This window comes from Pipistrellus kuhlii, unplaced genomic scaffold, assembly GCF_014108245.1.
Source record: "Pipistrellus kuhlii isolate mPipKuh1 unplaced genomic scaffold, mPipKuh1.p scaffold_m20_p_1, whole genome shotgun sequence".
Classification (NCBI taxonomy): Eukaryota; Metazoa; Chordata; class Mammalia; order Chiroptera; family Vespertilionidae; genus Pipistrellus; species Pipistrellus kuhlii.
In genome coordinates, this window is record NW_023425404.1 from 177,727,960 (window position 1) to 177,755,789 (window position 27,830).

Here is a 27,830-nt window from a genome sequence, read left to right on the forward strand (position 1 = left end):
ATAGTTATGTATTTGTTGTTTATAATTTTTATCTTTATTTTTTTTCTCTTCCGAAAGAACCCCCTTCAGCAATTCATATAATTCTGATTTGGCGATGATGAACTCCTTTAGCTTTTTTTTATTTGTGAAGCTCTTTATCTGGCCTTTGATTCTGAGTGATAGCTTTGCTGGGTAGATTATTTTTAGCTGTAGATTCTTGCTATTCATCACCTTGAATATTTCTTGCCATTCCTGTCTGGCCTGCATGGTTTCTGTTGAGAAATCAGCTGACATTCATATAGGTGCTCTTTTATAGGTAACTACCTGTTTCTTTCTTCCTGCTTTTAATATTCTTTCTTTGTCTTTTGCTGTTGGAATTTTAATTATGATGTGTCTTGGTGTGGTCCTCTTTGGATTCCTTTTGTTTGGGGTTGTGTGCTTCCTGGACTTGTAGGTCTAATTCTTTCACCAGGTAGGAGAAGTTTCCTGTCACTATTTCAGTATGTTTTCGGTATCTTGCTCTCTCTCTTCTTCTGGGACCCCCATAATTTTTATGTTGGTTCGCTTGAAGCTGTCCCAGAGGTTTCTTACATTATCTTCAACTTTTTGGATTCTCTTGTCTTCTTGCTTCTGCAGAGGAGTATCTTCTGGCTTTTTATGTTCCAAATCTTTGACTTGATTCTTGTGATCTTCCATTCTGTTTTTAGGACTCTGTATAATATATTTTTTTTCTGTTTTAATTAATTAATTAATTCATTCATTCATTTTAATAAACCCTTATTATTCAATTATTACAAAAGTTCCTCATTTTCCCCCCCTCCACCAGGTTCCTACCCCACCCTCTGCCCTTTCCCCACCCCCCTTTGTCCTCATCCATAGGTGCACAGTTTATGTTCAGTCTCTTCCCGCACCCCCCACTCCTCTTTTCCCTGAGAATCATCAGTCCACTCCCCTTCCATACCTCTGATTCAACAGTTAATATTGTTCATCAGATTTTTTAATTCCCTTGCTGTTTTATTATTATTATTATTATTATTATTATTATTTTAATTGGCTTCCAAAGGGGAGTTTAAGGTCAAAAGGAGTTTTGGGTGTGCCCAGATCCTATTCATCAAAATATGGGTAAGCTCCTTATTTTTTGGTACAAGATTTAGCATATTGAGACCTGGGTGAGTCAAGGTCCTATTTGTTCCTCATTCCAAGCACATGGATTAAGAAATCAGTACTGATAAGAGGATTCTGCCAGTGCCCTCGGACTCAGCTGATAAGGACTCTGTATAATATTTTTTATTTCAGAGAATGTTTTCTTTATTTCTTGTTGATCCCTTATTATTTCTAGTTGATCCCTTTTCATATCCTCATAGGTCTTATCGGCCTTTTCTAGGAAATTCTTGAAAAACCTTATAAGCATGGTTTTGAACTCTATATCCAGTTGCTTTTTGTCCTCCATTTCTTTTGTTTGTGATCTGTTTCCTTGTCTCGGCATTTTTGCAGCTTCCCTGAGTTGGTAGCCTTAAAAGTCTCTGTGTTCAGCTTGGATGGGGCAGAGTTTCAGGGTGGAGCCTACAGCCTTGGCTTCCATCAGCCATGCCCTAGGAGGCTCCTGAGTCTTAGTGTTCCTCAGGGTCCTTTGGTACTCGTTGCAAGCACCTCTGAGAAAAAGGTGCCCTCGAGTTTCGCCTGCTACCAAACAGTCTAGGCTCTCCCCCAATGAACCCGGAACTGGGGTTCAGTTCAGTTGGAAGTGGGGTTGGAAGCGGGGTTCAGAACAGTCTGGAGCTTTTGTCTCCTTCCCGCTAGGGCAATTCAGCAGCAATGTGCGCGCCTCCAGGACTTCCTTTCACCACTCCCCTGGGTTTCCGCCTTACAGCCCAGGCTCCCTCTGTATGAGCCTGGGTCCCCAGGGTCTGGCCTACAACTGGGTTCAGTGCTGTCGGATCTGGGGTTCAGCACAGATCGGAGCTTTTATCTCCTTCCTGCTAGGGGGCGCAGCCAGGCACTCAGCCTTCCCCTCCTCTCCGGCTCTGTCCTCTCCATGCGCACAACCTATCTCCATACCTTGGGCGTTTACAGCTCCTCTGATTTTCCTTCTGGTTTTCTCTTTCCTTCTCGATTTAGAATTTCTAGTCAGTCGACTTTCCTGTAGTTCTGGGTAATGTCCATTTTGTATTTTAGTTGTATTTTATTGAAATTGTTGTGTGAGGCTGCAGTTAGGTGTTACTTATGCTGCCATCTTGGATTCTCCCCCATATTGTAGTTCTTGAACGATTAAGAGGAACAAACTACTGATACATATAAGCATGGATGAATACATAATGCCAAGTGATAGGAAGCCAAGTGACAGAAGCCGTGCTCAAAAGGCTCCATCTCTTCTGAAAAAGGCAAAAGTTCAGGCAAGTAAAACAGGCCTGGAGGTGGGAATTGACTACAAAGAGCCATGAATTTTAGGGAGGATAAAATTATTCTAGGTTTTGATTGTGGTGACTACATGAGTGTATGTGCTTGTTAAATTCATTAGGAGGTGCACTAAATAAATTATTTTACTTTATGTAAATTATACTTCAATATACCTGATATACCTGACATTAAAAAAATCTATCAAGCTTCATTTGTGGAAATCAACACATTTCCCCCTCCTTACTATTGGAGAGTTCTGGCTGTGCAATTATTGAAGGATTTTAATAGTATTTTTCTAGTTAAGAAATGGGTAAGTGGGGCCTGGGATAGTGGGGAGAGCATCTCAGAAGATAGCCCTTGTATGAGCAAAGGCAAGCAGATGTGATTTGAGTTTTGAGAGAAGGCACCAAAATAACCTGGCGGTCACTCAGAGGAGAAATGTGTTTAATAGTTAAGAGAGCTGGCTCTGGAGTTAGCCTGAATTTGAACCTGGCTCTTCTACTTCTTATCTTTGTGACTGTCAATGTAAGAAACATTCAAACCGATAGATAATTTTTGTGAGTTTATTTGAGCTAAACTTATGACAATTTGCAGGAAGCATAATCTCAGCTGATTGAGTAAATGCTCCAGAAATATGTCAGTTTGCACCTTATTTTATGCATTATAATCAAAAGAGAAGCCAGTAAGTGGATTACATGAAATCCATTGGTGATAGATTAGAGAGGCAGGAGAAAGCAAAGCTAGGGATTTCTGAGATTGAGTAAAGAGCAAAAGGGGTAGGCACATCCATCTCTTACAGATGGGTACAGGATAGTTAAGTGTCAACAGTTAACATGATAGCAATAACAATGAGGGGGTTTGTGGTTTTTGCTGGTGAGATACCTGGACTTTGAGGGGTCTAGAAAAAGGGAGATTTCTTTGACATTCTGTTATAGTAGGAGCAAAAAGACAATAGACAGGCTCAATTAAGGTAAAGATTGACTTTTGTCAAGAAGGATTCTAGCCTAGCACATGATTATCCACCATAATCTGCTTTTAGTTAAAAAGTTGTAATTTCAGACCATCTTATGTGGTTATTTTAGGTCTCTGAGTTAGCAAGGCCACCACACAGGCCTCCCCTGAGCTTGTCAGGTTAATATGTGGCCCCTTTTCATCCAGTTGGGCACGTTTTCCATTTGTGCCTCAATTTCCATCTGCATAAAGAGAATGATAATAGTTACATGCCTTACAGGATTGAGAATTAAACTAATTAATACCCTCAAGTGCTTAGAATAGTGCTGAACATACAGTACATGCTCAATTAATAATAATAGATAAGGCTTTGGTATGAGGCAGGGCTGAATGAAGAAGAACCAGGTCAGGTGCTAGTGAGTCCATGGAAGGCTTTTAAAAGGTGGAGCAGCAACATGATCAGATCTTTGTTTTGGAAGGATGGCTTGGCTACTGCTGCAGAGGATTGAAGTAAGACAGTGAGGGACTTCTGTGACAGTCCCAGAGGCCTGAGCTGGGGTAGGTGAATACTGGTTCTGTGTCTCTGGAGAATGCAAATACACTAAGTCTTGAGAGAAGGAAGAAACATCAAATGCATTCAATGCGAAGAGATATGGTCTAAGAGCTTGAATATCCAGCTTCTGTCTTCTTTCCTTAACCCATATCATTCAGGATGCTCATGGGAAATGAAAAACTAGGGACGTAATGAACAGAAGCATTCAAAGCAATAAACATGTCTACCTGAACTTGGTGAGAACTGCACTCCCATACCCCTATTAAGTAATAAGTTTTTAAAAAAATTCTAATTTACAATATGTGTCATACTAACTCGGGAGTCATTCTATGCAGAGAGTGCCTGGGAAAGGCCCCTGAGCTGATAATCATCTAAATCCAGTGGTGCCCAGCAGAGCCATGCCCTGGAAACATACCTTGCCCTAGGCAGATGTGTTGTCAGCCTGACCTTCAGCTCAGGCGCTAGGGGGTGGGTTTCATTATCTAAATCCAGCCAAGCACCAGGAACAAATATGATTATTCGGACCCATCCTGAAGTGACTGATTACAAAGAAGGCACAAGAATGCATATAATCTCCTTTGTCTTGGGCTTTTGTAAAACTTCCTGGTATGTATCAGCTCTGGGTCACTGTCTCTCCATCTGAGGACAGCTATTCCACCCCACCCCAGCTTTTTCCTTCTATTTCTGTGTCTGTCTCTTTCATTTTCTCAATCCCCAGCAGCCCTTACCCAGGAATCGAACGAACCACTCTCTAGCCACACTGGATGCAGAAAAGAGAGAAATATTTATAACTCTGTATATATACTGCACCATTACTAGCTATCATGACTGTGACCACCTCAAATAACAGGAAATGGTAACAGGCTCAATTTACATATCAAAATGAACGTACCCTTCAAGGGCAGTTCATTGCTAAGTTTTGTATGTGCTCGTGCACCAATCTAGTCTTAAATAGCTTAACTTATACATCTATATATTTTTACTACCATCTGAACAGAGCCACTTCCTTTCTTTAATGCACACTAGAACTGATAGCTTGCCCCAGCAAGATTCCCAATCCCTTCTTCTTAAATCCAACAGCATTTAAAATATTGGGCAATGGTTATGAATGTGTGTGTGTGTGTGTGTGTGTGTGTGTGTGTGCATGCATTGAACATCCTTACTTTGTTCAACCACTCAGTAGTTTCTCATAAAATCTATACTTGTCACATTCTCATCACTCACCTGGACAGAATCCAACTTTAACATACAATCTCCTAAATTGGTCTCATTTTGAACTTAGCAAGGGTCACCTATCCATATGGGAAGTATAATGTAAACATTACAGCCAACCACCTAGGCCAGTGGGCGGCAAACTCATTAGTCAACAGAGCCAAATATCAACAGTACAATGATTAAACATTTTTTTGAGAACTGAAAACCGACTTTTGTGCATGGGCCATGAAGTTTCAATCACACTGTACGTGGTAATTTGTGGAAGAGCCATACTCAAGGGGCCAAAAAGCACATGTGGCTCTCGAGCCGCGGTTTGTCGACCACTGATCTAGACTAATCCAAACCAATATTTCGTTAGGACATGTTACATACAACACCTTTTTGAGCTTGAAGTCATGTATCTCAGTATAAAAAGTTTTCTGGAAAAGGCTGAATTCAACCTTCTCCCAACCTCCTTCTAAGCCCCAGCCTGTGACAGCGAGTCACATGATACGTGGCAGCCAGACATTATCTTGTGTTTTACTAAGATGAACTTTGTCCTGGAGGAAGCTGCTTGAGATAGAACAAGCCAATATCTCAGTTACAGTTATGTTTAGGGTGTGTGTGTGTGTGTATATGTGGCGGGGAGGGGGCGGGGTACAGGGAAGGTAATTACATTTTGCTTTTAACAAAATAACTCTAAATCCTCATTAGAAACAAATTGTTCCTGTGATGCTGCAGACAAAGCAGTGTCCATGGACATGGCTTACTAACCATGTTTATCCAGAGTTATTCACTTTAATGCACTTACCATCTCCTGCCTGACTCCCCAAGTTATGAATCCTTTATCTTTCATCTTACTTAAAAAGCAAAGTATTTAACACATGCCTCTTAATACAAGGAACTGACATTTTTTTGGAAGCAGGCAAGGGTCATAAATAACTGACCATTCTAAGAATGCATTAGATGAGTTTGTAGATTTATGCCGGGTTGTCTGCTGGTTTATGGTTTGTGCTTAGATTTCCTGTTGGCCATAATCAGAAAACCAGGGGCAATGCTTTAGGGCTGAGGTAATTTTTTTTTTTTTTTAGTGCATCTTCCAGTTAGATCTGTTTTTCTTTCCCTCCATTAACAATAATTGCCTATCAGAGTGATTTGCTTGGAAACTTCTGAGCAGAGTCTCTCACATGTTACATTGCTAAGTTTTGTTCCTTGTGATCATTGCATCTGTAGTAATCACATGATCACACTTAATATTCTGATGGTTTTATTAACAAGTATATAATACATATATTGCATACTGTATATAGTATATGAGGACTGTACAGTACAAATTTATGTTCACAGTTTGACATGACAAAATGTCATTACTGAATTCCCATTGGACTACAGAGTAGAAACAGAGAAGGTACATTAAACATTCACATCTTTAGTAAGAAAGGTTACCAAAATGTTTTCAGTATTTGCAAGTTTACTAATGCATGCTAAAAACCTTTACCCATTCAGTCTTATTAGCTTATAAAATATATTACACTTTATTAAAAATTTCTGCATAGTTTATACAAGTATTAAAGTACTGTAAATGTAATAATCCTGCTATACTTGCAGGTATGGTTTAAGAGATGCTAAGCAGAAAGATTATTTTGACCCTCTATCACTAAGTACATATCAGCAAAAAAAAAAAAAAAAAAAGTGCTAGTATTTGTAAAACTTAATATTGTAGCCCTCGTTTAATGCATGGAAAATGGCTTTGTAAATGTATTATTTCATAAGTGGATTTGCAATCATTTAGCAATTGTTAACCTTGACCAAGAAGAGAATAAATACCGCTCTGAGCAACTTCACGTATGACAGTGATTCCTTCAAGATGACAATATTTTCAAACCAATGGATTTATTTTAAAACTTTAGACCTTTGAGATTGTCTTTAAAACAATCTAACCAGGAATGATGTGCAGATATACAGTATCAGCAATATAGTCTTTCAAATTCCACATTAGTGCAACACTGATAGTGCAGGTGGGTGTTTAATAATGAAATATACATGTACATATGTAGTTCCCTGTAAATCTGTTCCAAGGCTCTCAAGCTTCTGCATGTTTAGCATTTCCTTAGCTGAACAACGCTAAGCTGCTCACATTCACCAAACAAGGCGCTTCAGAATGTTTAATGCCCATTTACGATGCCGATTCACATTTTAAAACTAATATATGATGGATTCAGGTTTAATTTTTCTGACACTTGGATAACTCAGTAAATTCTATGACAATTTATACACTAGCTCCATGCTTACAAATCATTCTCATCAACTTGAATGTTGCAATTAAAATCACCCTTGATAGTAACGTGGCACATCATTAAAACCACACTCAAGGGCATCTTATGTGAGGTCTCCCGCAATAACAGCTAAAAATGACTAAGAGACTAAATTTCCCAACTATGATAGTAAGATACAAATATATATATATAAAAGGAAAATTTGTAGAGCCAATTGGTAACTAAAGTATGTAGTAGACCAGCAAGGGAACAGAGAATGATGGCTTCTCTGGATGGTTCTTTCAGTAAAAATGGTATTTTGTTAATGAACTGTTAACATAATCTAAGCAAGCTAAGTATAATATAATAGTCTCTGCAGGGTTTTGCTTATACTTCTGAACAGAATTTTGATATGCCATAGCAAACATTACATTTCATGAGAACTCATGAAGCTTTCTATTAATTAGACTCAGATTCAAAGCTCATTATAGAAAGATCAAGTCTACCCTTTCTCATTCCCCCTTCCCACCTTCTGTGGTTAGAATATACATAAACTGGTTTTCTCCGTCAAAACAAAACAAAAAGCCCCTTGCATTCAAACTTAAATTCTTCGGTGTGTTGTGGAAGAACCATTTCAAGAAATAAGCACTTTGGCATGAATGTGACTAAGTATTTACAATACAGACAATACCTACTTTCCCAAGAGCTATTTTTTCTTTTATCCCTCAATTCATATCTTAGTTGCAACCACACACACAACAACAAAGAAAAAGCCCAATTTAGGATGTTTTAATATTCTAAACGAATTTTGCAGTGCTTAAAAAAAAAGTAAAAACCAAGTGCCAGATAACAAATTATTTTGCATTTCTGTACATTTCCTTTCAGATGGTTCAGAGAGCTGTTGAGTGGGACCTCTAGGTGTGCAGTCCTTACAACTACTTTCATTAACATAGCGCCAAAGTAAGCTCCCCACACAATTCGCAGGCCTCCAGAATCATTCTTCACCGATGCTTTGAAAAGTGTACTCCTCCCAGCTAAAGTTGTGTTGGATCCTGAGTAGTGGCTCGGACGAAATCTTCAGGACTCCATTCTTCTCTTCCCCGTCCTTTATGAAGGGGCATTTGGTCACACGTGCCCACTTTTGACCACCGTTGCCACTGCCTTCCCAATTCAGAACCAAGGCATTTCTACACGAATTATTTTTATTGGCATTTAGACTATGATGCTCAAAAGCCTACTTTTGAGAAGTGTCCAAGTAATGGTGCTGTTTGTCTTGAACATGAACACGAGTCATTTCAGTTTGTTCTTCTGACAGGATACTTGACAGTGAGAGTGCCAGCTCCAACAGTAAACTTTGGGAATTATTGAGCTACGTAGATGAATCCCTGAACTGTGATTTTCTATTTTTTTAGGAATCTGTCCAAACACCCCCCCCCCCCCCTCCCCCAATAAAGGTCTGTGTGCTTCACAACTATTTACAAAGAGCGTCACTCAGGTCTTAATGAATCTACTTAGCAGATGCTTACCTGGGATGTGCGTCATGAACACCAATGACAGCCAATTTGGCACCTTGTTACTCACACTTTCTGTACGAAAGCTATAGGAGTAATTTGATTTGGGAATAGAATTACCGCTCAACGTTGCCCTGTTTGCAGAAAGGCTCTCCGTGGATTGGGTAAAGGAGCCATTCAGACCCCAATCCAAAAGACTCTTCCCCATTATGGGTCAAGTATTTTTGTGGCGTCCCTACTCTCAATGCTTGATGATCTACAATAAGGACATTATAGGCCAGGAGATCAGTGCATGGGTAACCCCATCAGTATTTGGCTTCGCTGGACGGTTCTGCAGAGCTGAATGTGCAGAAACTGAAGTTCTAGGAATGCACTGCACAGATCACCAACTGATGAAACCTCACTAAAAACCCCTGGCTGGCTTCCTCCTTTGCGCCCTTGCTCCAACTCCGTGCGATGCAAATACAGCATCCATCCCTTGAACTGACAGAGACCCCCTCCCTACGTCAACAACTCTAGCTTCTCTTCCACTGGTGGCAAAGTCCTCCTTATTAGCTGCAGGCACAAAGGAGGTTAAAGGACTTAATGTCGATGAAGTGATAAATCCAAGTTGACAAGCAAGATTGGTGAAGGATAATGGAAGCACTGACTGCACTCGCCTGGAATCTTGCTGCCCTTCTAGCTGACCTGGGAAGGGGTCCACCGTCTTCCCTCTGGGCAGCACAGAATGCAGTCACAGGCTCAGGGGTATGAATGTCTCTGGCAAGGACTAGCAAGGCTGGATACTGTATTTCTAATACATTTACTTTTGACATTCTTTTGAGGAATACATGGACAAACCGACAACGGGTTCTGTTAGTTTACATGTTCCCTTGTTCTCATTACATTAAACTTATCTGTAAGAAGGGTTTGCTTAGCATCCCCGGAAAAAAAAAAAAAAAAAAGTGTTCACATTCTTTAGGTCTGACCCGTGGTAAGGAGGGAGGATTAGAGAATATTTACTACTGACCATATGGAAGTTTGACTGATATAAATTCAGAGATTCAGACCAGCTGAATCAAAATTAAAATGTACATGTAAAAAATGAGTTAGACAACGGGAGGAAGGACAGAGAGAGCTGGGCGGGTGGGGAGCCGTGTGCCTAGGCAGAGACGGAGACATTCAAACGAGCATGTGGCGTTTCCTATGGAGGGCAAGGTGGTCAGAACGGGAGAAGCTGCGGTCACAGTCCGGACACTGGAAAGGTTTGATCCCAGTGTGTTTTCGGAAATGTCTTGTGAGTTCATCAGACCGAGCAAATTTCCATGTGCATCCTTCCCATGTGCATTTGTAGGGTTTTTCTCCTACAAAGAGAAAGTGAAAAGAGCTTATTATTTTTTTTTTTCTGATAGAAAAAGGCTATTAATTAGTAAAGGCAGTAAAATTAAAATGAGTAAAAGCTCTTGACATATATTATTTCCAAGGTACATCTATCCATTTGTCCCTCAATAACAATTATATATATATAAAAGCCTAAGCAACTGTCCGACTGTCCAACCAGTAGCTATGATACACACTGACCACCAGGGGGCAGACTCATAACACAGGAGCTGCTGAGCTATGATGACTTGTCAGCTGCATTTCTCAGGTGATACACCCAGGGCCAGAGAGGAGGGAGCTCAGTTCCAGGGTGCATACCAGAGAACTGCCCTCTCACAATCCAGGGCCCCTCAGGGGATGTCGGAGAGCTGGTTTCAGCCCGATCCCCACAGGCCAGGCCGAGGGACCCAACTAATGAAAGAATCCATGCACCCAGCCTCTAGTATCTTATAAACAACTACAAGACAAGTAAGAAAAAATTAATTCTTTAAAAAAAAAAAAATCTGAAGTCTCTATCAACTGAAATATCTGTTGGGGATTTCAACATCTTTTGTTTAATGGATAATAACTATGCCTAAGTATAATGCTTTAATTCAGAAGTACTGACACTATAATAATGCGTCCCCACCCTGTTACAGCCAGGCCTCTCCAATACCCCTCCTGTGGGGTAATGGTGAGGACAGAAGACTCTTGTGGGAATATCCTAGGGAGAGCCATTAGGAAGACCCTCACAAATAAAAGGGCTGTTAATGGCTATCTTCCATGTGTAAGTGAGTAAAAAATAGGTAATGGACATCACTAATTCCCAACCTTGTTCTCTAGATACCTTATACACTGCCATTCCTTGGCATTTCAATGAGATATTCAGAATTTGTATTCTTTGCTTTGCAGCACAGAATATAAATGCTAAGATGTATGTACTTTGCCTACATCTCAATTGTTATGCAATATTCAATTTGGTCTTTTTAATATTAGGCTGGAATTTGGTAGCATCCACCTCTGAGTTGTCCCATTAATGTCCTGGAGATGCTTTTATATGAATCAATTTGGGTTGATTAGGTTTGGGTGATTGGGTGTTCCTCTAAATGCAAACTGTAGTTAGGCTGATTTTTCCTGGCTTACTCCCTCCCAGAATTCAATGAAAAACTCACTTCCACTGTGCCAGACACTTTCCTGCCCTTTTCCAAATCCCACAGTCTTCTGTTTAAATATTTCTCATAAGAATGACTCATAGAATAAAAACAAAACAAAACCCAAAACAACTACATTCTGAGTTAAGAACACTGTATACACACTATACAAATCCCTATCACACTAGAATTTCATACTGAAGAGTCTGGCGGTGGGTCAGCTGTGACCTACAGTAAACATTAATCACTAATACGCACCGCAATTAATCGGTTCATAACATTTTTATACAATTTAAGATAGTTTGCTGCAAAATGTTGAAGAGCCCATCTTCTTCACCCATACAACAATTTTCATAAGATCTGGCTACACACTCTATATTTGCGACTGGGCAAGATGGAAAGTATTCTAGAACAAATATGGCAGGCAATCCCATAAAAGTTCCCCCGGTTTTACCAAATTCAACTTCTATAAACTGCTACATTTATTTGTTCTGTGTAAAGAGCTGATTTTCACTATGGTGAACTTGACGTACATTTGCCATAGAAGAGTCCAAAAGACCACACCCTGGCGAAGTAGGCCCATGGTTAAGAGCACTCTCCCTTCTGTTCCACCCGAGGATCCATCCCTTTCTCTCTCTTTCACTGCAGAGTGCACAAGTGATTGACCTTCCTACAGTAATAGCCTTGAATCTAGTCTACGTATAACAAAAGTAAACCATTACAAAAAAAACTTCATGTATCATGACAGAGACATCTGTAAATGACTGGCAACTTTTAGATGCCTGAAAAAAAAATTCATTAGAATAACCTCTGAAAGTCAGAACGTTTAACTTAACATTTTATTCTAATTCTTAAGAAGAAAGTGAGTCTTATATTTCTGATACCTGTATGTGTTCTTCTGTGTGCTTTCAAGTGAGAGCTTTTAGTGTACACTTTGTTGCATCCTTCATAATCACATCTGTGTATCCTTCGCTTCCTTTGGGTGTCTGGAGATTCCACAGGTAAAGGTCTCTTCCCCGGCTGTACTATGACTGAAGGGTGATTCCTGTGAAAGTCAACATTAAATGCAAAAGGTTGAGTGGAAGGCTCTTCCTTTTCTTTAGTCTATCAAAAGCATGAACGACACTGGGCAAAAACAAACAAAAAAACACAACAAAATAAACAAATAAGAAATTAGCCGATCAACCCAAGAAGCACTGCTATATTCATTCAACAAACATTGAGTGAGCACCTACCATAAGCCAGGCACTGTGCTTGGCACCGGACACAAAGATGAATAAAAACAGGGTTCCTGCCCTCGAGGAGCTCACACTCTAGGGGGAGACAGACATGTAGATAAGTAATGACAGTAAGAAGAGTTAGGTGCTACGCTGCAGGGAGGTGCAAAGTGCTAGAAGTCTCTTTGCCTCAAAAAAAATTTGCCTATTTATAGAATTTTGCGGCACTAGGTAATGCTGGACACTCTACTGCTATTCACAGGCCATCCTTACTTTCATTTACTGTTCTTCAGGGAAAGGTCAGATTCCCAAGCCTCAGGCAGCCACACTAGGATGTCAGCCCTCTCAGGGATTCCTGAACTTCTCCCTATCTCTCTGATTACTCCTGCCCAGGCTCATATCCTGCATTTGCATAAATCAAACCATGTTAAACATCATTACTGTGGACTTCTCTTTTTCAGAAAGGTAGTTGAGAGGAAAAGGCAGATGGGGAAGAGCTGGGAAAGGTCTGTAGTTTTCCCAGACTTCTGCTGATTAATGTTAAGTAATTAAAATTCCTAACCCATTCATTCATTTTAATCCATTCATTTGCTTCCCTAATGACTAATTACCTGGTACGTTACAAAGTTATATAGTTGGCCTCCAACTGTAACAAGATATTTTTCTTTCAAATTTGAACCTAATTCCGGGCCGGTGGTGCTCAGTGGTTGAGCATTGACCTATGAACCAGAAGGTCATGGTTCAATTCCTGGTCAGGGCACATGCCCGTATTGTGGCCTTGAGCCCCTATGTGGCCTGCAGAAGGCAGCCAATCCATGATTCTCTCTCATCACTGATGTTTCTACCTCCCTCTCTCTCCTCTCACTCTTCCTCTCTGAAGTCAATTAAAAATATATATATGTTTTAAAACTTTGAACCTAAAGTTCTTAAGATGTTCCACATAACATGTTTTATACAAAGGTGTAAAGGGAGAAAAAAAGATTGGTGAGAAGGAAAAAAGGAACTTAATGAAATAAAAAAGGATAATAAAATTTAATTATAAAAATTCAAAGGGAATCCCTGAAATGAAACTTGATTTTTTATCTTGGTTAAAATTTAAATACAGTCTTTTGCAGTAACTTTTTGAGGCATTTTCGGAAGCAGCTAGAAGAAAATCAAAGCCATGTTTAAGTGACCTCACATTTTCTCACTTTTATTACTAGCAAAAAAAACCTGTCACTTTACCTTCCTATCCTGATGCTTAGAGGGGCGATACAGGAAAACAAATGGCCAAGCTTAAATACATGGAAAAGTGAACATGAACTAGTGAGGTGGGGAAAAAGACAAGACTTAAATTTTATAAATATACAAACAAATAGAGAAGTGAGAAGTTTATGAACAGATATAGTTTTTTTTAAATCAATTTAAAATTCTTCAGTAAGAAGGAAAAGGTTATCAGTTTATTTTTCACTTTCAACTTTAATTCCACTGATTGAAAATGTTTCATCTGCACTGAGAACTTCAGGAAATAAAATTCTGAGGAAAAAAAATGATGACATGTATCTCATATGCTCTGGGATACTGCAAGAGAATTCTAGATGATTTTAGAAGTCTCTCCCAATTATTAAACTTTACGGGTTGTGAATCAGCAGTAGTTAAGGAATGCGTTTTCCAGTTGCTGGTTTTGTGTATAAAGGTATGCTAATGATCTGTGAGCTTTAGCTTAAATCCCGGCTGACAGTCCCAGCTCTGGAGGTGACAGCCCGTGGGACCCTGGGGGCAAGGTGTTGACATCCACTCTGTGCTGTGGAATGAGGATGATGATATGATCTCTCGGAAGGTGGTTGTGAGATATGTGGCCAGGCTGGAGTGGCTCTGCTGGTTGAGTGTTGTCCTGTGCACGGAAAGGTTGCCGGTTTGATTCCAGGTCAGGTCCCATTCCTGGGTTTTGGGTTCAGTCCCTGGTTGGGGCACATACAGAAGGCAACCAATTGATGTTTCTCTAAATCCTCTTCTCCCTTCCCCTCTCTCTAAAATACAAAGTTGTTTTGTGTTTTTTTTTTTAAAGAGAACAATATCTGTTCCAGATGTAAATCTACTCAATGGTAGCTGTTCATAATTCAAGGTTCTGAAATCTATTTGTAAATGTAGCCCCTACATTGTTGAATTGCATGAAGTGTGTTTTTTTGATGTCTTCACACCGTATCAGGAAGTCTCTATACCAGCTAACATCTACCTCGAAAGGCACCATCATTCTGAGGATGGTTAGCAGTGCCATCTCTAAAGAGTCAGATGTTGGTATAGGCTGAGGCTAGAGATTAGGATCTTGGGATCTCACCCTTCTTGGTTTCCTCGCTGCTCATTTTAAAAGAGGCTGTGTGGGAACATTACAACCAAGAGCTAGAACAGCTATTAAATTATCAGGGACCTAGTCATTGTTTTGAGCTAAGCCGACCTCTCAAATTTGCTGCCATTCATCTATACAACTAAATGGAACCATCTGACCCTTAAGCTGTTTGACTTTTTATTCTCAAGCTGTTCGTTATACATTTCCACACATGTAAATAAACAGCAATAGCAATTTGATATACGCTTGAGTGCCTTTACAAATGATTCTAGAGCAGTAGCTCCATGATCAGGCAAATGGATTCCAAAGCTGCATTTTGAAGTCTGCCTCTAAAGAAAGGTTTTCTTAAGGCAAATATTGGGGCTGCCTCATTGCAATGCTCCTAGGCGCTTGGTTTCAAATGACTCCTTCCTGGCTAGCTTGGTTTCCTATGGAGCTGCTACTGGGCATAATCCAAGACATTACTTAATCACATCTGTGAGAAAATTATTTGAAGAGTACATGTCCCAGTTGTGGCTAATCTGTTGAATTTTTTTGAGAAGCAAAATGCATTCTTAGGTCAGCAGTAGACTAAGCATCTTGCTCATTAATCATTAAAAGCCATCCAGCTTGAGATCATCAAAAGAACATTACTCAAAATAAGAACGAGGAGAAAAAGTATTTTATCTTCAGCAGCATTCAAATGGCTGCTATATTTTATCTTCAGCGGTATTCAAGTGGCTCTTTCGCCCCTTGAGTGTGGCTCTTCCACAAAATACCACGGCCTGGGCGAGTCTATTTTGAAGAGGTGGCGTTAGAAGAAGTTTAAAAAGAATATTGCTTTAAAATATTCTTCTTCCATAATGCTTCACATTGTAATTCACAATAACCTGGGCTTTGGAATAACCCCTTTCAGCCAATGGATCACTCCCTATGTGGGCAATTGGCTTTGGAGCATCTTTTCCATCATCTGAGTAGGAACAATTACAAGTGCACGTCATCTTGCCAGAGATACCCGTTATCATAAATAAGAGAAGCAATGCAGCCTATATGATGTGTCCATTTTGGTTAGTCTTTCTGTTTTTTTCCTTCCACTAAAATGCATGAGCAGATGCAATCAGCTAGATATGGGTTGAAAATGGCAGGAAGAGCCCTCATCTGGGTGCAGGAGACCAAGCCTCGGCCCCTCTTGCCATTTGAATGCTGCTGAAGATCACAGTGTGATTACAGGCGAGTTGTCTAATGTCTGGCTTTTCAGTTCTCCATTTGCTGACTCCCATATGCTTGTTGTGGGAGAATAAAAGTTGGGCAAGTTTCCTTTGGGGGTGAAGGGGATGCTAGGCAATTTTGAAAAGCAGTAATGTACAAGTCCCTCAGACACTCTACCACTGATGTGGCTGGGTAAGAAAATTCATTCTCCACTTATCAGCAAGTATATGACAACAACAAAAATTGACTTGTGATTTGGTTCACTGGGCAATTAATACTTGAGCTATTATAAGGGAATCTACTTGGGTTGAATGTGGATACAATTAGAATATTTGGAATTCCAGTAAAACCAGAGAATTCATATTCTATTGCAGAATTATTAACTGTGTAAGAGAGAGGGGTGGAGAAGATCAAGTAGCCAGGTGGGCAGAACATGTGTTTAAGTTGGAGAAAAGTGACTTGGAGGCAATTGTTGCCTCTGTACTAGGAAGCTGGTCACTAAATCCAATGTTAAAAGCACCATAACACAAGACAATTATAGCAAAAATAAACAAACAAATAAATAATAATTATGTCCAATAATGAAAATAAAGAGGAAAAAGTATTTTGTCTTCAGCAGCATTCAGGGCACAGCACATTGTTTTCAAATAATCTTCCATAAAGATTAAATGATTAGCCCAAGATCATACATATGGTAGGGAGCAGAGCTGGGATCTAAGATGTCAGACCCAAAAGCCACTTCCTAAACTACTTCAAACACAGCTTCCAGTGTCATCACTGGTAAACTTCAAAGTTACCTACAGTGGCAATCCCCTTAGTGAGGTTATTTAACCTGTGTGGCACTGTCATATTACAGCAAGTTAGACCTAAAGCAAACCACCATTCAGGTGTTTGGTTGCTGAAAGCCTGAACTTTCCCCCTCCATGGCAGACTGAACTTTCCCCCCCAAAGCAGACTGAACATCCTGGGGCAGGATTGAGAAGGCTAGACAATAAGCTGTGTCATGGCTTAGCTTCTCTGAGCTACATGGCCAATTTCTGTTGCCACCACTTGTTTACAGACTTGTTTTGGAGTGTCTTTCTTGGGCTTGTGGTTGGCCTGAAGATTTTAAATCAAGACATTCCTCCTCATGGAGACAGGAGACTCTATTAGAAGTAGGAATACGACATGGGTCCATATGGAGTTTTCATGATCCAAGCTTGTGGAATATTTAGAACACCAAGTTCAATCCACGGTGGGATTAAGATTCTGGAAGAACTATGTGTGCAGTCTGGAAGAGTGAAAAAATAAGGTAGTCATGGGTGACCAACTCAGCGGTAAATCGAAGTCATTGCCATAATGCTGTCCGTGTTACAGAGCATTTTTTTGGAGAGATGCCCTCATCTTGCCCCATGGCTGCCACACGCTACAGGGAGCTCCTGGCAATCCACACATCACACCTTGGAAGCCTGTGCTTCCGTTCGAGGTCCCGAGATGCACACTCCTACGCAGACGCCGGCTAGACCTAAACATACTTACTCTTGCAACAATGCTTGCGGGGGGGACACTGAGTTCATTAAAGGGGGTGACATTTCTTCAGGATAATAATCTGTCCTCTGTGGTTCGATCCCAGGTTCTATTTTAATTTTTTTCTGTAATATAGGCTTCTCATATGATTCAATTACAGGTACTAAAAAATAAAAATAGAAAAAGTCACTCTGTGTACCATTTACCAACTTCAGCTTTTAAAAAAGCTTATTCCACAGGTCCCATCTACAACACTGACGTTATCTGCCTTCGGCAAATGATAGCAGCAATGAGTCTGAGGGGCATTCTTATTTCTCTGGCCCGTTGTTTTGCCAGCAGGCAGTGTACATGGGAAGCTGGACTTTTAAGACATCACCCCCCCCCCCCCCCAAATGATTCTTCCTAATGATTTTTGCCATCTCCTTTTAATCCCGGTCTTCTGCCCACAACCAATCAATAAACAAGGTGCTTTTAATAGCCCTGAGTAATCACCAATATCTAAAGGTATTTATTAAATGTCTCTTTGCACCTAGAACCGTATTGGCATTCCATGAAGCAAAATATATAGTCAAGATTCTCACCAACCCAAAGTGGACAATTACATAGTGAAAGTAATAATTTCAAAGCTTTAAACAGACAACCCGATTCTTGGGAGCTCTTCCAGTATCAACACTTTAAGGCAAAACACACACACACACACACACACACACACACACACCACACACACGGAAATGCCGTAGGCAGCCTCTACGCGGGATACTTCCTTTGAAGAGCTTGGCTCTGCTTCCTTCACTCTCCCCAGGCTGTCTGGAGAAGACACAGGAGGTTGGGAAATGTACCTTGCATGCTACTGTTGGAGTTTTCCATCTCCTCGGACAAGGACACCATGAGCGGCTGCTGGAGGTGGCTGGTGTACATGAAGGGGACGGGCTGCACCACCACGGGCTGGATGACCGGCAGGATCCCCGGGCTCCGGATGCCGTGCCGCGACAGGGCGGCGGCCATCACCGGCGGCATGGACAGCGGCATGCTGAAGGGCTGCACGCCCGGGGGCGGGGGCGAGTACTTCTTCATGGGCGGGCTGGACGACGGCATGCTGAGCCCCGGCGAGGCCCTGCGGTGCGAGGGCTGGAACTTCAGCGAGGAAGGCGAGCTCCCGGCCGAGGGCGGCGAGCTCCGCTTGTTCACGGTCAGGTCCACCGGCTCCATCTGCATGCCGTGCGACAGGACTTCCGGGGTCTGGAAGAACTTGTCGGATAATGGTGTGGAGTAGATGACTCCGTACTTGCTGGGCTTGATGGACTCCATGTAATTAGATGGGTAGGACTAGCGGAAAGGAGAAACAACATGGGGGAACAGCCAAATAAGGACATTTGCTTCCAACACAAATTAAGATGCAAAGTTTCTACAACAGGTTATAGAAGAGAAGCCGTGTGGGCTTTTGTCATTAGGAGTCAGCGCTGAGGTTCACCAAGAACCAGCCAGGCCAAGTAACCGCATTGTTTTTCTTGATGGAGTTTCTTAACTGGCAGGAAATGCTCTCTCTGGCTTTAGTGTTTCCCCCAGCAGCAAGGCACTGGACATTCCTCATGATATACTTTCTGTAACATGAAGAAATAGAGCTGCATGTGGGCTTGAGCCGCTGGCGAATCCATGCCTGGGACATCCAATGGCCCTGATTTGCCCGGGACTATCTTGGCTTTCGTGTTAAAGTCCTATCACCTAGGAAATGCCTCAGTCTCAGGCAAACCAGGATGGCCAGTCACCCTACACACCTATTTACACTGAAGGCCACCCACTCTAGGGCAATTATGTCCTTGGCCCCAACTTGTTCAATGGGCTTATGCACAGTTTGAATGAAGGTGTAGAAGATCAGTCGATTTATACGTTTGTGGGTAAGAAACAGCTGGTATGACTCAAATCTGGCCACCTGACGCTCGAAATGAGGCCCAGTGTTTTCTACATCTTGCTCCCCACTCTCAAAAACTAAGAAAACATTGAAAGAGAGACAAAATAGTTTGTTCTCCCCTTCACCCTCAAATCTAAGATTTGTTCTACAATTGACTTACTTTACCTTTAAATACCATTCTCTCTTCTAATATCGGGATAACCTAACTCATCTACCAGCTTCAAATATAAACAAATCACAATAATGGCATATTCTGGTTCATGTGGTTGGCCATGGAGTTCACTACAATTGCTCCATTCCTTAACTGTAATTTAAAAGTGAATCTTTGTTGTAGAATGCTTCAAAAAATTAAACACCAGCCATTTTCTAAACATGCACATTTTAGGGAGATTTTTAATAACCAGATGTGTAGTCCTACAGAAAAGAACTCGTATTTGAATGTTTTACAGTGAAAGTGATAAGCAATGTACTGTGCCTCTCTTCCAGCTCTTCTAAAAACATTTTGTTTGTTTGTTTGTTTTTATTGAGTTTTAGAGGAAGAGAGGAAGGCGGGGAAGAGAGTTATCTTTGTTAACAACTTTTAATAGGGAGCATTATATCACTACTATAAAAAAAAAAGTTACTTATGCATTCATTGATTGAGTCTTGTATGTGCCCTGACTGGGGATTGAACCCACAACCTTGGTGTATCAGTCTTCCAGCTCTTAAATCCTATGTGGTTATGATTCTGAGGCAATACTAGCTCATGACACAGCTGAGAAAACCCACCTACAGAGACTTGTAATTAAATAGCCGAATGCACTGTTCATTTCTGAGCCTCCCCAGACCCTCCAGTGGCCACTACTGTGAGTTGTAAGTCATTGTGTGGTTTGGACTGGGCTTATGACAGAGATCACCCCCTTTCCTCTCTGGGTCTTGCTGGACGGCTCTCCACCTGGCTATGCATCAGACTCACTCATGCTGTTTCTGAAATGCAGGTGCCTGGCCTCTTCTGCTGGCCTACCGAACACCGAGTATCAGGCAAAAAGGTCCTAGGCAGTCTTTACGTCCATCTGATTTTGACGTCAGTTTCTCATCTTTAGGATTAAGTGCTTTGTTCTTCTGCCCTTTCTTTATCCACATCATCAGAATCTGTGTGGTCTAGAACAGGGATGGCTGGAGCCCGGTACCCAGTGAACATACAGTGCTTTAAAATAGGTGCTTATTTAAATGCATATGGAAAAACTATTTTTTTTTTTTTTTTACAATAATGATATAATGTTCCCTGTTAAAAAACCATGTTAACAAAAGCAATTCTATAAAAGAGGGCAAGAAATAGTGCTAACTAAATATTAGAAGTACAGGTGCCATCAAGATATGGCATCAAGCTCCTCCTGGAAGGCTGGGAGGCTAAAATCAAAACTGGATCCAAGGAGGCAGCCTATGTATGAGCTTCAACACCCTGCAGCCCTATGATCCCTTCTCTTTTCTTACACTAGGAGTGCAGGATAGCGGGCTGTGACCCTCCTACCCAGAGCTTCAAAATGCACTGGGGATCCTGTTAAACTGTAGATTCTCACTGACTGGGAGGTGGCAGAAGGGGCACAGACCACCTTCCAAATGGCACAACTCTTACTAATAGTGATACAGAATAAAAATACTCTTAGTATTAAAATCTGATATGTCCCTTAAAAACAATTTAAAGAGGGGAGGGAAGAATAGGCATTAATAAATCTGCCTAAAAACAAGGACGCGAAGGAAATAAAATTAGAAAATCCAAAATATATAAATTGTTTTTAAAAAACAGCTTTGAGTTACGTATAGAGAATCAAATGAAGAAAAATCCACTTAACTTTTTTTAGACCCAGGCACCCCACAAGGTATATTAACATTATATATATATATTTGAATTGAAATACTGAAAGAGGCACAAGATTCACTAAAAAACAAAACAAAAAAATTACAGCCCTAACCAGTTTGGCTCAGTGGATAGAGCGTCGGCCTGCGGACTGAAAGGTCCCAGGTTCGATTCCAGTCAAGGGCATGTACCTTGGTTGCGGGCACATCCCCAGTAGGGGGCGTGCAGGAGGCAGCTGGTCGATGTTTCTCTCTCACTGTTGTTTCAAACTTTCTATCCCTCTCCCTCTCCATTCCTCTCTGTAAGAAAAAAAATCAATAAAAATGTATTTAAAAAAAAAATCATAGACTATGTACAATGAGGGTTTAAGGAAGTAATTAAACACGAGGAGGGGGGGACCTCCCCATGGTTCTAAGGTTTAATCTGCTCTCTCTATATTTCTCTAAAGTGCAAAAGCTCTGATACTAGAAACAAAAACTTCAGCAAACGAGAGGCAGCGTCAGTCGTCTCTACTCACCAAAATGTAGCTTCTCCCTTATTTTCAGCCCTATTCTTCCAAGAGCTCCCTATGACCTAGATTTTAATGCCAAGTTATTGGCAGCTCAATAGGAAGCAAAACGAGGACACGCTTTTATTGCTGTCATTGCTGCATTTTTCTATCGGAGGGTGATTTTAAGGAATTTAGGACCCGGGAGATTGGGCAAATTTAATAATATTCCCAGGCGTCTCTCGCCGTAAAGGAAAAGAGACAGCCATTCCGAAAGCCAAGTATTCTACACACGGTGCAGATTTTGTGCTGAGAGTCTGCCCGCCAGCGAATGCCCCCTGTGCCCTACGCCGCCGACTGCTGGGTGGTGTCGGTGAGGCCACAGGGCTACCGGTAAGGAGACACCTCTGGGCACACAGCGGAGCACACGGCGAACTCTTCCCAGCCCGACCCCCTCGCACGAGGGTGAAGAAATGCGGTTCCTCAAACCGTCTCACTAGCAAATGTCCTCGCCGTGTTTCTCAGAGCCTTCGAGTGACCGGGGCGGAGCCCGCAGCTGCTGCGATCAGCTACAGCAACCCCCGAGTGGAAGGACGGATGCAGGGTTTGCTCCGGGTGTGCACACTCTGGTCAACAGTTGCTTCCTTTCTGTTCCAGACCATTCCTGTCTTCTAACCAAGCCATGCAAATAGGTGTGGCCACACGGGCCCCTAATCCAAATCGGAGGCGAGTGGAGAAAAGCGCCTCTGGCCACTGAAGGACATCCAATGCCATCCTCCCCTCCCCTCCCCCTTCCCACGCTCAGCCAGGGAGGCTGGGTGTGCCCGGCCCGGCAGCCCGGCAGCCCGCAGCCTGAAGACAGGGCTCACCCATGGGAGTCTCCCCCTCCTTCCATCTGGGGGCGGTACTGGGCTTACTTTTCAAAAAGGTTTGGCTTGGACACTTCTCCAAAGCCATCCCTTTATACTCCAGTGAGAATTTCAATAGTTTCTTATTTTTTTTTTGGGGGGGGGGGTAATACTTCTGGTGAGGTTTCCATTACAAGACGGCTAACGTGGATCAAGTCTCCATTTCACTATTCATTGAGTATGAAAAAGAAGTGGCCATCCGCGACAGGGCGATGGCAGGCCAAAGGAATCTCCATACGCAGGGTGGGGCGCCCAGGGCGGCGAGGCGTGGTGCGTGTACAAACACACACGCTGGAAACTGCAAATGTCATGCCTCTCTGTGCAAACAAGAGCAGAAAGCGCTCTTTCTACCAGGCGCGGAAGAGCCGTGAAAAGTGAAAGAAGTTCCTGCTGGAACAGAGCAGAGGAACTGTCAAGTGCTTCTCAATCTGTCAGGCGTCCAGGCGTCTGTTAGACAACAGTGTTCATTTGAAAAAGGCGAAAAAGAAATGTACTTTCTTCAAAAGGAACCTTCCTATAGAAATAGAATAAGGAAGAATACTCTTTTAAAATTTGTTTTCTTTCTCTTTTCCTGAGTTAAATTCTTTGACTTTCCTTGGAAATGAATGGGTGTGAAGACAATTTCTTCACACATGTGCATTTTATATTCATTCACATGGTGTCCATGGTTTAGAAACTATAATCTCCAATTTTACAAATAATAATTAAAAAAAAAAAAAAAAGAGCTCAGCAGCTGCTGACCATTTTGCCAACTGTGCATTGAGAGTCAGTAGCACAGACCCAGGTACAGAACTGAGCAGGTGAAGTATCCTCTCTTACTTCTGGAGATTTCTAATAAGACAGTATATCAAGCCTAACTATTTGCCTCAAAGCACAGGATGGTATGAAGGCTTACATGGGATAAGCCTCACTTTCTCTAAATTATAGAAAAATAACAAATAGGCAGATTGCTTCTGCTATGCTCTCATTTTAAGAAAAATGGGGGTGGGGAGGGAAGATTAAATCACCATAAGGTATTTTTATTCTATGTGGAATTAAAAAAAAAATTCCTCTTACAAATTATTCTATTCTGCCTTAATGTTTAAAACATAGCTTCACTAACCAAAGACTTCAACCTTCAGATCAAAGATGGAACTAAGAAGGGAAAAATAAAGGAATAAAAAAAAAATTAAGTTTCATGCACTCCACCCATGAAGGCAGGAGAGAAGAAATTTGAAGACTTCAGAGTGAAAAGGCCTGGATGGCGTGGCTCAGTGGTTGAGCATCGGCCTATGAACAGGAGGTCACAATTCGATTCCCTGTAAGGGCACATGCCTGGGTTTAAGGTTGCAGGTTTAGCCCCAGTACGAGGCATGCAAGAGGCAGCTGGCCAAAGATTCTCTTTCATTGTTTCTTCCTCTCTCCCTCTCTCCCTCTCTCTCTCTCTCTCTCTCTCTTCCTCTCCGAAATCAATAAAAAATATATATTTTTTAAAAGAATGAAAACAAAAGCTTATTTAATTTTGTCAAGAAAATAATCACAGCACCCTAGTCTCCGAATTTTTCAGTTAACTGAGATTTCACTGAATTAAAAAGAAACTTCACTGTAAGCACAGACACTAACTGTTGGTGAAACAAACTAATTTCTGTAAAGTTGCAAACTCGAGCATGAAGGAGAAAAAGACCATTCATTGCAAAAATACTTCTATATATTCTAAGTTCATGTATTAATATTCAAGTGCACTTTATTTCCTGTTTTCAGTTAAGTGCATTTTCTTGCATTTAATTATATCATAACTAACTTAGCAAAGCGCATCTTCATTCTTAGCTTTAAATTAGGCTCTGGAGCGCTCCTATTTCCATGCTTGATTAAAAGCACAGGAAGTACACACTGATGGTTGTGCATCGTTTAGAAAACTAATCATACTCTCTGGTACTAAAAGCCTATTCATAGTTCAAGGGTATAATTAATGGAGAGATTTTACACCTTAATTTTCCTCCAACATGATGGGGAATGGTCGAGGAATGCGTTGACAGCACTGAATAACATCAGAAGTCAGTTCACTGTTTTGATTAATAAAATTCTTATTGCCCAGTGATCATATTCAGACACTCAGTTATCCAGTTATTATGCTGGAATGTAAATGTTATTTCCTTAAAGCCACTTTTCACTGCACCCAGTGATAAACCCTTCACTGGCTTAGGAACAGCCGTGGCAGCTCAGTTCCAAGGGCCTCTGACTGACCCCTGTGTGTTGTATAAACGTTTTTGGCAGGAGCCTCCACGGCCAATGCATAAGGATGATCTAATTTTGCAAGCGTGTCATTACCAACCTTCTCGTATGCAACTTGGGCCAAGTTTTTCCCCATGTGAACGTTTGTCAAGCCCGAGGAAGAAAAGAGCAAGAATGAGAGTATGGCCTTGTTACTTCGTATTTGTTAAAACCAGATTTCCTCAAGTCTATGCCTCTCCCTGCTCTGCAGTGGGACACACCGTGTGGTCACCCAGGTCCCATCGACACTTGGACTAACGACTAGCCTCCTGGTGGCCCAAAAGCAGCAGATAGAGGGGTCCGGCTAGGTGTCGGAAAAAGACAAGGAACATACTTCCCACCCACCCAGACTCTTCCAAGTGAAATAAAATTCCTCCTCGCTGCCAAGTTCATTCTTTCATTAGCTTCCCTCCGGCCATCTCTCACACGGCCATAGCTCCATTAAGCAAAGCATTTTATTCTTAACCGAGCAGTTGTTATTTTATTTTGTTTTCGTCTTTTAAATCAGCTCTATGAAACACACCCTAAATACTATGAGACCTAATGGAATATCTTTTACTTCCACTATTAAAAAACGTAAAACCTCCAACACGTTTGAGAAACTCTTCTATATAATAAGCGTGGTGATCTTGAGTAAAAAACAAACAAACAAAACACCTCTAAGTCACCTGTATCATATTCTTTTTTTAAAAAAAATATATTTTATTGATTTTCCAGAGAGGGAGGGAGAGGGATAGAGAGCTAGAAACGTCGATGAGAGAGAATCATCAACCAGCTGCCTCCTGCACACCCCCCACTAGGGATGTGCCCGCAACCAATGTACATGCCCTTGACCGGAATCAAACCTGGGACCTTTCAGTCCGCAGACTGACGCTCTATCCACTGAGCCAAACCAGTTTCGGCCTGTATCATATTCTTAATACAGATTTTTATAGGGACATTCGGATACTGCGTCCTTACCATGATAAACACTGCCCACAAGTTTTGAAAATTAATGTGCCTACGTCGGGAGCCGGGCTGAGCAGCTGGCCCTGGAGGGAGGTGCCACGACTTGACCACCAGCTGTGATGCCTCTTAGGCCTGCGTCTCAGCTCTGTGCAGCGTGGAGCTACAGCCCTTGGACGAGACAGCCTTACAGCAAAAGCTGAATGTCAGCTCTGGCCACGCTAGAGAACGCCACCGAGATCCAGAGCACACACTGGAGTCTATGCAGAGGTTTGCCACGGGGCTGGGGCGCTCCCTAGGGGAGGCCCAGGCAGGTGAGAGGGAAGAGGCCTGACTGTGAGCGCCATGGCCATGCCATCCAGGGGGCCTAGCCGGCCAAGGCTGCTGCGGCAGGGAGCACAGCCCCTGGCCAGCAAGGAGCTAGGGGAGCAGGATGCCCTGCGACTCCCCAATTCCCATCCTCTGGGCTTCATCGTTGTGCTTTTGTTCATTTTTTTTTCTCTATTAAAACCAAAAATACACATTCAAAAAATTTAAAAAATACATAATTAACTTTAAAATGTCCCTGGGAGCCGAAGCCGGTTTGGCTCCGTGGATAGAGCGTCAGCCTGCGGACTGAGGGGTCCCAGGTTTGATTCCGGTCAAGGGCATGTACCTTGGTCGTGGGCACATCCCCAGTGGGGGGTGTGCAGGAGGCAGGTGGTCGATGTTTCTCTCACATCAATGTTTCTAGCTCTCTATTCCTCTCCCTTCCTCTCTGTAAAAAATCAATAAAACATATATATATATATATATATATATATATATATAAATGTCCCTGGGAACACATTTATGTTAAAAAAAAAAATCAGTCTAGCCAAACTTGTCTTTTTTTTTTTTTTTTAATTGTTATTTTACTTTATGCTAAGATCAATAATCCTGAGAGCTCTGACTAAAAAATCTGGAAGCTGCGGAGTGTTTGTAAACCTGCTTCTGTGGTGGGAAGATTTTCCTGTGGCCCAAGTTCCGTGTTGAGGGTAGACTGAGGAATGTGGGGCACAGGCCTGAAGGGAGCATAGATCCCATTTATTAAAGGGTGCACAGTTGCTAGTAAGGTATTAACCTCACTGACTACCGGGGCCTTTGAAAAATTTACCCGTCAAAGGCCTGTTGGGTAATGAGTAACTTTAAGGAATAACGTAACACATGACCATAGCAGTACCACTCGGAATAAAATAAGGAAATGTTCAATTTTGGAAAACTTACCACCGAGACAGGGTCCATGGCCTCTTGCTTGACAGGAACTGGGTCAAACATGAGCATTCTTTTAGTGAAGCTTTCTAGGGTGCTCTGGTGTTTGGCCTAGAAAACAAAAACAAAGTGTCCATCTCAACCCCAAGGTTACTTTAAATAAAAACTAGTAAAAACAAAACATAATATTCCTCACTCCCCTTCTCTGCTCCCTCCTCTCCCCGGCCCCCAGAATGGCTGGCAGTTGTTTCCCTTACCTATGAAAGATGCCATTTTGTATAATTAAAACCAGACTCCATGGTCTTGATGAGAGCCAACTGGCATTCCTAACTCAAATCCATAAACCCGGACGTTTCTGGAACAATAGTAAAGCCCCTTCCAAGAAGTAAATCTTTCTTAAGACTGTAGTGCAAACTCAACAGAAGTTCACATTATGTACGAGTGTCACTTTCCTTACAGAAAAATCTGGGATGGGGGTGGGGGTGCAGAAAGACAAGCAAAAAGAAAACCTAGAACCAAACATCATTAATATCTTTGTTTTTATCCTTACATTTTTTAAAAGTATATTTTTATTGATTTCAGAGAGGAAGGAAGAGGGAGAGGAGAGAGATAGAAACATCCATGATGAGAGAGAATCATGGATTGGCTGCCTACTGCAAGTCCCCCACTGGGGATCAAGCCCACAAATGGGTACGCGC

At 41.7% G+C, this 27,830-nt stretch overlaps 1 protein-coding gene across 2 annotated transcripts in view; it reads right to left on the minus strand.

Annotated features, from left to right (window-relative positions):
• Nucleotides 1–8,096: 8,096 nt before the first annotated feature.
• KLF3 (Kruppel like factor 3) overlaps nt 8,097–27,830 on the minus strand; it is a 34,031-nt gene continuing 14,297 nt past the window's right edge. For both annotated transcript variants that reach the window (XM_036418653.2, XM_036418646.2), the window contains exons 2-6: nt 27,148–27,243; nt 18,406–18,892; nt 17,579–17,729; nt 12,214–12,374; nt 8,097–10,183 (exon numbers count right to left, since the gene is read on the minus strand). In XM_036418653.2, coding sequence (XP_036274546.1) covers nt 10,002–10,183; nt 12,214–12,374; nt 17,579–17,729; nt 18,406–18,892; nt 27,148–27,204 — 1,038 coding nt within the window. In that variant the 5' untranslated portion in view covers nt 27,205–27,243 and the 3' untranslated portion in view covers nt 8,097–10,001. The remainder of the gene's footprint in view (nt 10,184–12,213; nt 12,375–17,578; nt 17,730–18,405; nt 18,893–27,147; nt 27,244–27,830) is intronic.